General features: G+C 42.2%; 1 protein-coding gene across 4 annotated transcripts in view; it reads right to left on the bottom strand.

The window, feature by feature from the left end:
- Positions 1 to 387: 387 nt before the first annotated feature.
- Positions 388 to 14,829, bottom strand: part of WDR26 (WD repeat domain 26) — a 79,024-nt gene continuing 64,582 nt past the window's right edge. For 2 of the 4 annotated variants that reach the window (XM_040351381.1, XM_040351383.1), the window contains 7 exons: positions 13,956 to 14,096; positions 12,294 to 12,413; positions 11,555 to 11,700; positions 10,363 to 10,441; positions 8,042 to 8,177; positions 5,574 to 5,759; positions 388 to 4,294 (listed from right to left, as the gene is read on the bottom strand). In XM_040351381.1, the coding sequence (XP_040207315.1) occupies positions 4,269 to 4,294; positions 5,574 to 5,759; positions 8,042 to 8,177; positions 10,363 to 10,441; positions 11,555 to 11,700; positions 12,294 to 12,413; positions 13,956 to 14,096 (834 nt within the window). In that variant the 3' untranslated portion in view covers positions 388 to 4,268. The remainder of the gene's footprint in view (positions 4,295 to 5,573; positions 5,760 to 8,041; positions 8,178 to 10,362; positions 10,442 to 11,554; positions 11,701 to 12,293; positions 12,414 to 13,955; positions 14,097 to 14,829) is intronic. The other 2 variants (XM_040351382.1, XM_040351384.1) reach the window with 1 other exon arrangement.

Genomic DNA, 14,829 nt, shown 5'->3' with positions numbered 1-14,829 from the left:
CTCAATTCCTTCCTCTGCTGCTACAGATAAAAAAGAAAAAAAAACCTGACCACTTCCTAATTGTGCATCCGTTTTGAATGAAAAATGGGTCACATCTCCAGTTGTAAATTTGATGCAGACCTGTAAAAAGTTTTCGTCGTTTACTACCCAGGATTACAGGCACAGGGGGTTAGAAATAACACAAGAACTGTCGCAAAGACTTGGCAGATTTGTGTCTGCATTTATTGATAGAAGCCCCTTCTCCATGTTAAGATATAGAGGCCTAGTGTCTGCAGTGTTTCCCACCACCATGATGGCATGTTGCAGCTAAGCTTTGTGTAATGATACTGTCTGGTATGAGGTGTAGGCAGAAATTAAAAACATGTAAACAAATAAAATACAAACAAAAGCCATAAAAAGCATATAGTTTAATCTGCTAGAGAAAACCAATGAAGGCAAGGGAGGGACAGTCCGGTTTCCCTGCTGTAACAGGCGAGAGGACACCCTTGATGGTCTCTCCTAATTTGACTTTTTAAAAACGAAGATGCAACAGCTGCCGGAACCATTCCAAAATAAAATGACTGGATGGAGCCCTAGCAAATAACAGGGCACTTATACATCCCATTTCTCCCTGGGATGCCATTGTTGGCCATTTGGTTAGCAGAGGTATTTGGCCTGTCTGGCCAACACAACGGTATTGAACATAAGAACGGTAAATGGCCTGCAGCAACCAATCAGATGCTTATATTTTTAGTTAGCGACATGCAAAGGGCCAGGCCCCAGAATATTCCAAATCCGCTTTTTTGATATAGCAAGTGGGGAATGTTATTTGGAAAATGGCAATAACTGTCCCAATATTAGCAGGTCCAGACAGTTTGCAACAGCTGGGTCATTGAAGGGTTAATGTCAAAGTAATAATGCACTTTAGAATATCAGCATCGCTTATCAAAGTGTTTATTAAAATATCAGCCTGCTCACCCATCATCCCATGGTCTATGGGGGGGGAAAAAACTGCATTCAACCTTATGGTGTGCATGCACTACATCAATTCAACACCCGATTCACAAGGAAGATCCCATCAGGTCTTGGTAGCAAGTCAAGGATAAGCAGCCATCCATTTCTAGACTTGCGCTGCTCCCCCCCCCCCCCCATCTATTGCAAACTTCTGAGAGATGCTGATGATTCTTATACATTAAACTACAACTGTGCAGCTGACAGCTATTACATTATGTCTAGTGAATACAGCCAGCTCACACCAGAAATCTCTACAGCCATCTTTCGTTAAATTGCCTTTTCCATAAAATACTTCCGAGTTGGTACTTGGCTTATATGAAAGTAATCACGTATAGACATTGGGGTTCATTTACTAAAACTGGAGAGTGCAAAATTCAGTGCAGTTGTGCACGGTAGCCAATCAGCTTCTAACAACAATAAAGCTTTGTCCAAAAAAAAAAGTTTCAGCCTGTGCAACTTTTAGACGTGCCCCTACCTCCTTTTGCCAGGTCAATGCCAACTAAAATAGCTAGGACCCAATGCTGTGTAGAATTTAGTTTTTTTTCAAAGAATATGATTGGCTGCTACAGGTAATGCATACTGTGTTGTCATGAGCAACATCACTCAAATCAGGTTCTTGTCCTGGGTGAAGTGGGGCAGGTCTGTACTGCTGTCATGGACCGAGTCTGGGAGATCTCCCTACCCAACACCAATGGTGAGAGGCCAGGCTTGGTTTTTCACCAAAGCTGCTGCTGTCACCAGAAAAAAACTCTATATACACTCCTGGAGACATTCACTACATGGTCATGACACTCTAGCACTGTTACTATGTAAACTGTATGGTTTGCTAGCACTACTAGTTAGAATATAGGGGTGTACATATCAACGCTCAAATTGTTACTATGCCACCCAGTGTTTTTGCATGGTTGGCACTTGATAAAAACAACAGTAATGTTTACTGTGGCTTATTTTTGTTAAATTTGTATATTTTATTTAATAAGACCAGACTAGCACTACCTAAAAGCTTTATAGGCACACTCAGTGACGTAAATATAGAAAAAAGGTTCACCAATAGTTCAAATCAATATTTGGCTCCATTTCTAAGAAATCTGTTGTGAAACCATGCAACACTACCTAAAAGTGTTAAAGGGCTTCTTGAGCCTGTCTGCTGCCACCACCCCATCACCCAAACTGACATCACAGCTCCCTGCTCAGCTGAAGATAAACATGGTGCCCAATGTGATGAAACTTGACTATCGATTACTCTCAGACCACTATGGTGATCACTGATGGCTGCACATTCATTAGGGGGGAACCCTCGTTCTCAGTGCACAGGGAAGCCTCCGACACCGTCAGAGAACCCACAACAGATCTTTCAGGAACACAGACAAAGATTCATAAAGAGATCAGTGACAAGGCCTCATTCACACCATGGGTAAAGACTTTGTCTCTTTGCAGAATGCGTGCAAAAAAACGAAATGTTCTCCAAGTGCCCTGGTCACACCACAACACTGGTATCATGTGCAGATATTTTTTTTCTGCACAGGAATATGCAAGATGTATGCAGATTTTCTGCCTGGAAAAGAAAAAAAAATTGACGCGACATTAACATTGTGGTGTGAAGAGGGCAGGGGAGAAAGTGATGACACAGGGTGCGAGATCTATCCAACTATAGTTACATGTCTGACAAAAGTCCTGCAGGGCTCTAAAACGTTGCTTCTGCTGAAACAATGTTATCGCTGAATAAAGTTTTGGACTCATTCTGGAGATCCACGGTGTGCTGGTGACATTCTCTTGTACTGAAAACTGATGTAAACAGTGAAATCTGCACAGTTTTTCCCTTTATTTTTTTTCCTGTATGGTGTGAATGAGGCCAAATGCCAATTTTCCCATTTTAATAGCACTGGGTGTGCCTGTATAACTTTAGCTGCTGACCATGTCTCTTTAAATCTTCCAACCAACTTATCCTTAGCTTGGTTAAAAAGTGATAAAACTGGTAAAGCTTGACTGTCATCCTTCACAAGGAATCAGATCGGGAGAACTTGGGCAGTGACAGCATCTGAGCAAGGGGAGATCTCCCAGCGATGTCCAATGGAGTCCCTAAGTCCCATTGTAGTACTGAATCCTGCCCCCCCCCCCCCCCCATCCTCCAAAAACAGCAAAAAAAAAAAAAGTGTAGAAATGTTTTTAGACATTTCAATACAAGGCGTCTTAGGTTTCACCCAACAAGGTTCATCCCCTGTGCGTTAACGAAAATTCAGTCAAGCATCAGCAGCAAAACAAATGGACGCCAAGATAACGTTTTTGGGAGAGGTCGTGTTGGGTGGGGGAGGGGACCGGATTTCCCATTCTTCACCCAGCTTGACTTTATGGGCAACGATGGTTGCCAAGCAAACAAAAACGGCTTCCGTGCAGCTGTTAAATGATTACATACAATAGCTGGTTTCAGTTTTGAACTTATACAAATCAAGTCGATATATTCCTATAAATAATTTATTTAAAAAAAATTGTGCTGTTAACCCAATACAGGGGTGTAACACACTTAATGCTTTATAGTTTGAAAAATACAAATTCTTTTTTTTTTTTTTTTATTACTACTGTCAAATGCGATGTTCTCGAAAATGTCACATCGTGTACTGTTTTGGAACCGGAAATTTGCAATTTTTCCCCCCTCCGTGAAAGGGGAGGGGGGGTGAGGGGGGGGGGGGGAAATAAAAATTAAAAGAAATCGTAAAGCTACGATTTTTTTTTCTCATGAACCAAGCTGGAAAGATCTCAAGCTAAATAAAGCAGAGAGAGAGTTTTATGAAATGAGAGGAAAAAATACTTTCCTATTAAATGGATACTCAGACTAAAGCAATCTATCAAGCCTTCTAAACTGTTAATTTTTTTTTTTTTCCAAACAAGCATTTTTTAAACTTCATTACACAGAAGAGCAACAAGGATGGTAGGCTGCCAGACAAAAAGGCAGAAGGGAAAATATACTGAGTTCGATGAAGAGTTGGAGTATAGCACAGTTCTTCACAACCGATGGAAGGGGGGGAGAGGGTAACACGGTGTCCAATAACAATCTAACGACGTGCTTCATCGGAGCTGGGTACTATGAAGCAGGGTGGAAAATGATTGCCCCCCATGGGGCATCAGACTTGTAGGTTTGCTTGTTTTTATTGTTTTTTTTAATCTCTTGTGACAAGCATCTGTCCAGCTATCGATCTTTTGTTTGCACCATTCCCAAGCCATTTTAAAAATACGACTAATTTTAAGTTAGAGAGAAGTCGTCTTCAGCGCGATCACCATCAACTGTCCATGCTACTGATTTCCTCTAGAAGAGAAGTGTGGAAAAGTTTTTGAAGGTAAAAGGGGACAAAAAAAACAAACAAAAAGCAATTAATTTTTTTTTAAAACTATAGAAGAAAATAAAATCACTCTTTTAAAACCTCTTATTAAAAGATAGGCTAGGATGTTGAGGGCTGACTCATGTAGGCAGCGCTTTCCCACATGTACAAACTGCACCAAAAGTTCTGCACTATTCTCAATGGAGAAGCAGAGCACATTCTATAGGCAGTTTCACCAAGATCCCACAATTCCCCTCATTCTAACATCTACCTGATCAAGTCTGCAAGCTTTCACACGGGTGCCTCCATTTGGCAGACTCTGCTTGCTCAGTTGGGAATTGCTCTGCTGACCCCCAACGCTGAGCAGGCAGATGACAGGTCCATGTCTGCTCACTGTGCAGAGCAGAGACGGATGCAGTCTAGATGTCCTCTGGGGAACAATCGTCCGTTTTCATCTGATCTGACCAGATGGATGCACCATCATGTGTCCGATGACATCTGCTGCTCCATAAGGGAGACTAGAGTGCCCAATCAGGTCCACCTGAAGAATTGACAGGGAGACCCAATATCGGACAGCTCATGTGAAAGGACCCTTATGCATCAGGCTTCAACAACAATTTGATTTTGTGCATCGAGAAACAAACGCAAAGTGAAGCCAATGTATATTTAGCGGTCAAAGTCAGTTACTTAAAGCAGAACTTCACTCTCTCAATCAACATTGGCCATTTATAATCCTTCGCATTAGTAAATAGATGAGTAAATATGATAAATTTTCCTTTTTAAAACATTTTTTTTTCCGGTTATTTCCCGGTTTCCATACCTAGGCAAATGTCATAACATCCCAGGAGTCTTGGAGTCCCTTGGAGCCCAGGAGTCATCCCAGGGCTTTCTCAGCCAAGCACATCCTCTCCTGCTTGCATGCCTGAACCAAGGACAGGTGGATGCCAGGAATTAAATGCTACATTAATCATCTACCCTTACCCCCTAGCATTTCTGGCCATGGCCATCTTGAGTGTTTTTCAAAGTGATTTCTCAACAGAATAAAAGGATGGAGACATGGTTGGATGGGGGAGTTTGAATATTAAAACATTTATTGAATACCATTTTTGGTTTGTGGTGCCCAGATGAAGTGTAGTTCCACTTTAAAATAAAGCTCCCCTTACCCCACCAAAACATTCTCATAGGGTTAACCATTTGTGTGGAACCTTCAAAATCGAGCCCCTTTACGTAAAGTCAGAGCAGCTCTTCAACATGCCACATAGTTACCTTCAAAGTCCTGGTTGTCTATGTAAGGTGCTGGTCCCCATATTCTAACAGTACCATCGTCAGAAGCACTGGCCATCAGTGAGGGAATCTGAGGGTTCCAACTCACGCAGTTTACTGTGCGCGTATGTCCGGTCAGCTCTGCGATGGGCAGCTCGCTGCGCTTGTGCCACACGTACACTTTGTGATCTGTAAGTGGGAAACCACAAGAAATACCAAATGGTAATTTAACAGGATCAGAGATTGGAAGGTAGCTAACAGAATCAGTTATTCAGGTAGCTAACTGGATAAGATATTGGCCAGCAGTTATATTAAGGCCATGTTTTTATTAAACAAACTTAATTGTAGAGCAAACACAATATAAAAAAGTATGGGTTTTATTTTTTAATTAAAATACTTACCCTGGTGGGTGGAGCATCAGATTGATGCTGCAGCTGCCCCCCGCCGTCTCTGCACTAAGAACCGATCACCGATGGCTCGGTTCTCACAGATCCGAGAGGAAAGCTGCTGACTGTTAGTCAGCATCCTTTCTCCTCTCCAACCTAAAAAGCCCAGGCTGGACTTTAATATTTTGGTAAAATATAGATTAAGACTGCCCCAAGTAAATACCAAACAGGTCAAAGCCTTAAAACTGCGTGTGCATGTGAATTTGCCAAATTTCAGTACCCTAAATTCTCCACAAGCAAAGTTTTAAAAGCCCCAACAGGTCATCAGTTTAAAAAGTAATGACCCTAAAGTTAATTGCTCTCACTCCGGTGTGTGTGACAATATGCAACGTGTAGCAAAATTATTTTTTTGTTCACAATGTCTTATCTGCTCTCCAATGTATAGTGAATGAATGCAGATCGCACTCCATTAGCCTCTTCCCCAGGGGAAAGATAGCTGGACCCAGAAGTGGCGTTTTACACGTCACTCCTGAGTTGTTTGTAGGAAGGGGAGATCAGCAACCTGATGTTTGCTGATCTCCCTCCCCTCTACCCAAAGGCACCCACTGTGTTGGTCCTAAGTCTGCCGATGGAATCGTAGACATGAGAAACATGGCAGGTGTGCATGGTGGGGGACCAAAATGCTGCAAAACCCCCCACTGCTGCCAATGTATGGCACATGACGGTGGCAGCAAAAGGTTTATAAAAAAACACATTACAGGTTATTGGTTTAGCATTATACTTCGCTGATCCAACGCTGTGCTTGAGAGCAGTGGCCCTCTCCCTCATATGACAGTGAGGCAGATACAGGAGCAATGAGTTCCTGCTGCCATCAATCAAATCCTGTGACAAGGTAACAAGGTACTGGGGGGGGGGGGGGAGGAATGAGCCTGTCTGTCTACAGATGGGGCTGCTTGCGATCAAGCCCACAGGTGTGCCAGCATAGGAAGTAGCTTCCTATGGTAGCACACCGAGAAGAGGTGGAGCATTGGGGCTCCTCTGTGCAAAACCATTGCACATGGCAGGCAAGTATAAATGTATAAAATAAAAATAATGTTTAATCACCTTAAGGCACTACAATTATTGCTTACACATTTCACAGCAATACCTCATGTGTGCCACTAATTGTGTGTTCATACACTACACTGTTTGTATTGGGGTGTGTACGGGGTGCTTTTACATTTTTTTTTTAATTACTATTATTATAAAAAAATAAATAAAAAAAAAAAACACATACCAAGCTCACATTAGCTTGCTATACATAATGTACCTTGGTAGAAAATAGTTTAAGCCCTAAATTGCACAGGAGGGGAAGCAATGGCATGATTTTGGCCAACATATATCCTTCCAGGTGCAGGGCTTACACCCCAGACATTCTTCAGTATTCTCCATTTTTACACCCCAGTAAACATTCTAAAATATGAAGCTCATGTAAATTTGTTAGAACTTCCACATATAGCTGTCAGATGGCAGGATTTCGCTTTAATCAGCTCATTTTACAGATTTTTTTCTATAATAGAAACGCAGTAGAGATCACATCACACAGACCGCAGATTGAGAAACAGAGGAGGAACGCTCCTATATCTATTCTAGTAGAGATGTCATTGCCTGGCTTAGATTTACTGCAACCCTTTAGTACTTGTACTACAAGTTTTGGTTAGCAGCATTGCACGGATCTCTTCAAGGGAATTGGGATTTGACACAACCTGCCAGAAAGACAAGTACTAACCTTTTTTTACTGGGCAGCTTTTATTTTATTTTGCGCTTTTGAAGTTAACAGGATGCTTTAGCAAACAAACTTGATTGATTCAATCTTCTCACTTGAAAACAACCAAAGGAAAGGTCTTATTGTGCCTCAAAAAAATGTATTATATTTTCACCAGGACAGGTCAAATTGTGCCGTTGTAGTTCATATTAATCGTTTAATGTAATCAATTTGTTGGACACCCAATTCTTTTAATAATTGATCTACTGAACATGCAGCCTGCATAAGCTCAGAATGAAGGAACGATGAAAAGATCTATTTAGAAGCAAAAAACAAATCACCTTTACCTTCACTGCCGCTGGCGATGAAGTCTTCGTTGTGACCGCCAAAACACGAGTGTATTGTGTAAAAGCCTTGCGTCACGCCTTGGTATTTTCTCACTAAAACTCTATCTTGCAAGTCCCATAAATGAACGCCCTGCAGGTAAAAGGGACGACATTACACACAGCAGATGGGAAAACAAACAATGCAGCTATAGGCAGGTTTTTACCATCATAAAAAAGCACATGGTGTATATATACCTTCACCCATTCATAGAATCATAGCACACTGCTCAATATGGATTAATTCAAATTACTTTGCCGTGTCCTGCGTGAGTGAACAATGCTGGCCATAGAGATACACTATATTACCAAAAGTATTGGGACACTTGCCTTTACACAAACTTTAATGGCATCCCAGTCTTAGTCTGTAGGGTTCAATATTGAGCAAGGTACATAAAGACATGAAGGGTGGACCAACTCAATATTGAAACTGGGATGCCATTAAAGTTCATGTGCGTGCAACAGCAGGTGCCCCAATATTATTGGTAATATGGTGTAGCTAGTGTGAGGGATTAGCTCGTGGGGATCACCTTTTCTGAATCACAGTCCGCAAGCAGGCACTTTCTTTTAAGTCTGGCGGATGCCAGATTTTATTTATAAATGGTATGCAGGTAAAAATAAACAAAACCGTAAATTAAATCCTTGCCGTCCGGCGCTAAACTAAAAAAACAGGATCTCCTCTCTATACAGTGCGGGGCTGGTCCCCGTCACCCACAAAACAACAATAAAGCAAACCTTTTCTTGCAGTTACTCTCCATAGAGCCCCTCACACTCAGGTTCCCTCCTGAGTCTCCAGAACCCCAGCACACTGTTGTGCTCTCTTCCTGGTCTTTTAAAGTCCACCTGACTGTGGACTCCAGTGGACCCAAACATCCGGACCGGATTCCTAGCCAGCCCCAGAGGCTGTGAAACCCGGACCGGATTCCGGTTCACTCCCTCATAATGGAACGAATGCGAGGTGAAATGTACCTATTGTCCTGTATCGCACCTTGCATACCATAATAGTTACTGTTGAGCACATGCCATTCTTCAGTGGGACTTTATTTTGTTCAAGGCCCATTGTTAACATTTGAGTGGGTCCTTTTTTTTCCCATAAAGTGACCCCGTCAAGTAACAAAACTACCCCAAAAAAAGTGGCCTCCCTCTGCCCACACTGCCAATGATGCTTTGTTGAAGATAAATCTTCAACCGATGCCCACTAAGAAACAGACACCGCTGGGAACGTCTATCAGATCCCACGCCAAGCTCCATGGTTTCTCCACATCACAGCACACAGAGGTCCCTTGGCGGACTTCAGAGGTAGATTTTGGTTCAACTGTGTGGGGTTCAGCAGCGGAGGTCTTTACTCCTGCTAGTGCACCGCTCCAGAGTGAAAGCCCTCAGGGCTTTCACAATGGAGAGACAGCCGCTGTTTCAGGTCGGTTTGCAGCCGCTATTTTTAGCGCAATAGTGCCTGCAAAACCCCCCTGGTGTGACAGGGGTCTTAGGCCACATGTACACTGCTGCTACTAAACAGAAGTTCAGAGGCAGTTGGACACTTTATTCAAATGCCCCTGAACTCATTCAATGTTATCTGACATGTACACAGGTTTGTTTACTGTAGTTTTTAGGCAGTTGCTTTTATAGACTTTTTTAAAAAAGGCAAAAAAATTAGTTTGGACGCCAAAGTTTCCGATATGCCAAATGCGTATAAACGCGGCAACCTGCTTTTAGTTTATAGGCATTTTTCTGTTTTTGGTCATTTAAAAAAGAAAAACTTTATTTCAAATGCTTCTAGACGCGGCTGCTAAATGGCCATTTTTAGACACTGATTTCTAGCTGTCAACTAAATCGTTCAGCCTTACAATCACCTGTCCAGACAGATAAACTAGCTTGGTATTCGAAGGAGCAAGCTTTGAGTTTGCCATCCTATAACCATTTCTATTACTTGTGCTCCTCCAGATCAACGATTTGGATTACCAATACTTAGATGGCTACCTGCTGGCTTCAGGTCAGACAGAGCAAGTTGTAAGGGCCCATTTCCACTGTTGTGGCTTGTAAGAAACCCAAATCACACAGAAACGGGTCCAAAAGCTGGGTCCCACAATTTCTAACAGACCCTCCTCTGAACTAGCCAAACTTTTTTTTTTTTAAAGTGATCATGACACCAAATACCTAAGCCTTGTATTTACTGGGGTCTCCTTTGGTCTGCAGCTCCATGTCACTGTAAAATTCCATAGTCTAAAGAACGTGTGCATTAGATACAAGCAAATTTTATAAGTGGAAAAGCTGATGCTCACCTGAGTAGCTACATTTAACAATGCTAGTCTTCCATTTTTTGATATTGTGAATGACATGATTGGGTGATCTTCTTGAACGCTGAAAATAGGCAAGGGAAAAAAAAAGGCATATATTTATACTGAACATTAGAATACTTAAGGCGAGCTGCAGTTTTTTTGCATTCTGACAACGGTGAAATAGCATTAGTGTCGGGCTGCTCTAGCTCGGGGTCGATGCTACACTATCCACCAGGGATCATCTTGGAGAAGCCATTCAAGAACTGATCTCACAACACTGCTTAAACCTGCCCACAGGTCCCAAAGTGGCAAGGCAGTGTAGAGTCCTACAGTTACAGGAAGATGGTGGTCATGAAATTAGCCTGAAGATTAGAAGCGACTTCCACCCCTATTCATAGTTCTATAGGAAATCGTATGCGACTCTTCAGCGATTAGTTTCCTTGAATAAACGCTTAATGGAATTTTTATATTTAAATGATGAGTAGACCAAGGATGATCTGAACACCATCATGCAGAGGGCATGGCTACAGTAAAAAGCATAAGCAAGTTCATTTTGGAGAAACAAATTATTTAGAAGATTTAGGCAGAAGTTGATACATTTATTGATTAATAACATCATTTTAGCCTTGTGCGCAACCCTGAAACTAGTTTCACTATATTTTCCATTTATCCGACTATGGGGCAGAGTGACATGGCCTCTTCAAAGCTATACTCTGACCCATTTATACTCTTAGGTTCAGCTTACCACGTTTGGAGCTCTACGCGAACCCCTGATGTTCTAGACAGGGCAGCATGTGACCCCTTTACAGGATGCATAGCCTTCAGGCCCAAGACAAAATAGGCCCAACATGGAGCTTATGTAGGGCTTGGACACCCAGCACCTACGAAGTGTGGCAAGGTTAAGCACAAGTGGGATGTGAGGTGGTCAGTAAAAGCATTTTCACTGGATAATAGGATTTCCACCAATGTCAGGGTTACAGTCAGTAAAGCGAAACTAGCTTCAGAGGGAAGCACAGTGGACAGTATAACAAAGCCCAGTAAGTGAAGAAAGAACATCCTTTCAACCTTGCTTAAGGAAAATACCTTCCCGTCTCACCTCCCACATGCTCAGTGCACACAGAACAAGGCGTTGAACTGCATCCCCATATTGCTCTGTGCTGGCATAACCCTCAAAGAATAAAATGACCTCTCTCACATGTTTCTATCTGTGAGGTCCTCAAAGTTATAGCCCCGGATCCGCTGGTGAGTGTCTGATGCCAGAACAGTTTTGCCGTCACCTAAGCACCACAGACACTGCACTCTCACGCCCTCCCAGGAGTCCAGCAGGTTGCCATCCAGGTCCTGGAAATGGAAAGGAACAAAGTGAGTGTGTGCTCCATCATAAACATAATTTATTTTGTGTGCTGCAAATCGTCACATTTGAAACATCAGCCCAAAAAAAAATAAAAAAATAAAAAAGGATTTTTGTACTTGCCATAAAATCCTTTTCTTGGTGTCCATTGAGGGACACAGTCTTAAACTGTCTGGTTATATTGCCGGCTACAGGAGAATGGGACACAAACAAATAGCTGAAGGCCAGCCCAGGAGAACTACCAAGAACAAGGCTCTGTTTTCTTACCAAAGAAATACCAAGAGCATGATCATCATAGGCAGCTAGGACCTGTCTCTCTCAATGGGCTTTAAGAAGAGGATTTTACAGCAAGTAAAAAAAAAAAAGTTGTATGGTCTCTCTCCACTGAGGGACACAGGAAGTCCTAAATCATAAATGAAAAGGATGCAATTGGCTCAATGCTCGCCATTACATCACAGTTGAAAAGTGCCAGAACTATTAAAAAATAAAATAAAAATGTGTAAAACAAAGAAAAGTAAAAATGTTCATGCACGGCAAATTCTATAATGTATAGCCTAGAATGCATATACATATGATCACTTACACATTGGTAGAATTGCCCCCGCTGTCCGCCAGTTACAAATCGCTTCCCATCTGGATTCCAGGCCACACTTGTCAAACTGTCTTCGTGGGACTGGCTCATTTTCGTTCTCAACTCGCCAGTCTGGAAATGAAAGGTGTAAATAAAAATAAGACAAACTGGCTGTGGTCTTTACAGAATATATTAGGACCCGCTGAGAAGTTTGATGGCTGATCCATGTCTGCTCACATCCTGCTCTCCGGTATGGGGGGGTCAGATTTAAACAAACCTATCCGTTTACACCCGACTGCCATCCAATTTGATCTGTGGACGGAAGGGGAATGGATTCCCATTCGGCTGTTTCTAGTGGGTTGCATTGGATGTAGGTGTGTGTAAACAGACACGTCTGTTTGCGCCCGCCACTCCATAGAGAAGAATGGATGGTCTGATCAGACCCACCTGAAAAACTGACAGGCAGATCCAAATCTGTCCACTTGTGTGACCAGGCCACATGTTATCAGTGTTTAGAGGTTCACTCTGCACAAGTGAAAAGAACACACATTTTTTTACCAGCTGTAAAGCATAATTTGCTTTATAGATGACCCCCCCACCCTGTAGGTTTATACCCACATCTTTGCTGCCAAGCCCATTTTGATATGCTCAGGCTGTACATTTTTAGACCATATATTCAAAAAAACGTTTTTTTTTTTTTTAATCGACTAATTTCGATTAATTATAACGCACATACAGATCCAACTACTTTTAGCTGATCTCTTTGCAGGCTGATTCCCAGTGCAGCTACCAACAACTGGAAAAATGGATAGCAGGATACAAAAAAAAAAAAAAAAAAAAAGGCAGCGCTCGATGGGAATAGCATTAAAACTTTTATAGTCTTCAAGTAGGTAACCAAATAAATATTGCACTGGCGATAAAATCAATGTAGCTACATAAACTGTAAAAATGGTGCGAGTAATACCAAACGGTAACAAAAGCAGTCATAAAAACATGTAGCCAAGTATGATACTGGTATAAAAATATGTACAACGATACCACTGCTGAATCCAGATGAGGAGGGGTTAACATCAGTCCGTCGGCATGTAATTGTCCCATGAAGGGAACTATCACAACTCCCAGTGGATGGTTGTAGAATCCCAGGTTGATAGAGGGAAGTGATAGAGGGAAGTGTAACAGCCCTTGTATGTGGCAGATAGTAAGGTCCCGCTGGCATGCAGATATGAAGGCACAGCAAAGGAGACCTTCAGATGGACACGGCAAGCCCCGCCGGTGTCCGTGACGTTACTGGATCTCCGACGGAACTCCCTGAAGGCCCAGAAGCCGGCGGAGAGGTGAGTACCAAATCGAAAGAATTTTAAATCGATCAAAAAGATTTTAGATTAATCGATTAATTAAAAGTTAATTTGCACAGCCCTAATTATATATATATATATATATATATATATATATATATATATATATATATATATATATATATATATATATATATATATATATATATATATATATATATATATAAAATGGATGAGACACGTCACAAATGTTGGTTTAGACAAAAGGTGAGGGATATTTAAAACAGCACACCGACCTAACCCTCTGCTGAAGTGCTTAGCAGGTTTCAGTTCTGGCAGACAACAGCAACATGTGTACATATTACAGAGTAAAGCTTACCTGTACATTCCATAGCCACAGCTCAGAGCAGTCATCTGGACCACAAGCAACAAGATAGTTGTCGTCAGGGCTCCAGGCAAGATAAGAAACTCCGTAAGCGTGGCCTTCTAACGTCTTCAGTAACTTCAGCTGGTGTGTGTCCTGGCAATGAAAAAGGGACTTTGGAGTTTGCTGCACAGACAATGAAAAGAGCTACAGAGTTCTGCAACTGCTGCACTTGGGAATGTTATCAAATTACAGGGGGGGAAGGCATCTTAAGTGTTTTACCACCCCCCAAAAAAATATGCAGACCCTGGTCTCTTAAAGCAGATTAGAGGGGGGGCAGGTTATACAGCACACGTGCTTGTGCTGTGTAATCTGTCCCCCTCTAAACTGTTAGGAAAAAAACCCTGAACTTGCCACTTCCTGTTTGCCCTCTCTAAACAGACCACAAAAATCAGGGCTGCTCTGGCCTCACCACCATGGTCCAATTGCATCCCTGCATTAAAGATCTGTCCCCTCTGCTCCCCCCCCCTCCCAATCCCCTCCCTTCCCTTCCTACCCATCATCCCCATCACTATTCTTGTAAAATAAAATCCCCAAATTTTCACAGCCAGAGGCTGGCATAGGACATTGTTCGTTTTCAAGAAAGTGTTCCAAACACGCAATTTGCAAGGTCTTCAGGCCGCTCACGTGACTTGCGACCGCGTCATAGCTCTTATACACAGTTTCTGCAGAGGAGACGAGTGGCCACGTGATCTCCCCGGCTGATGTCAGAGCAGCCCCGTGTGATGTGACTGACCTGAAGACAGCTCAAATCAGGCATTTACAACACTTGTTTTTTTTTTTTTTTTTTTTAAACTACCGACAGTGTGCCATTGCCAGCCTCTAATAG

The sequence above is a fragment of the Rana temporaria genome, chromosome 4, assembly GCF_905171775.1.
Source record: "Rana temporaria chromosome 4, aRanTem1.1, whole genome shotgun sequence".
Classification (NCBI taxonomy): domain Eukaryota; kingdom Metazoa; phylum Chordata; class Amphibia; order Anura; family Ranidae; genus Rana; species Rana temporaria.
This window is presented reverse-complemented; position numbering and strand designations above follow the sequence as displayed.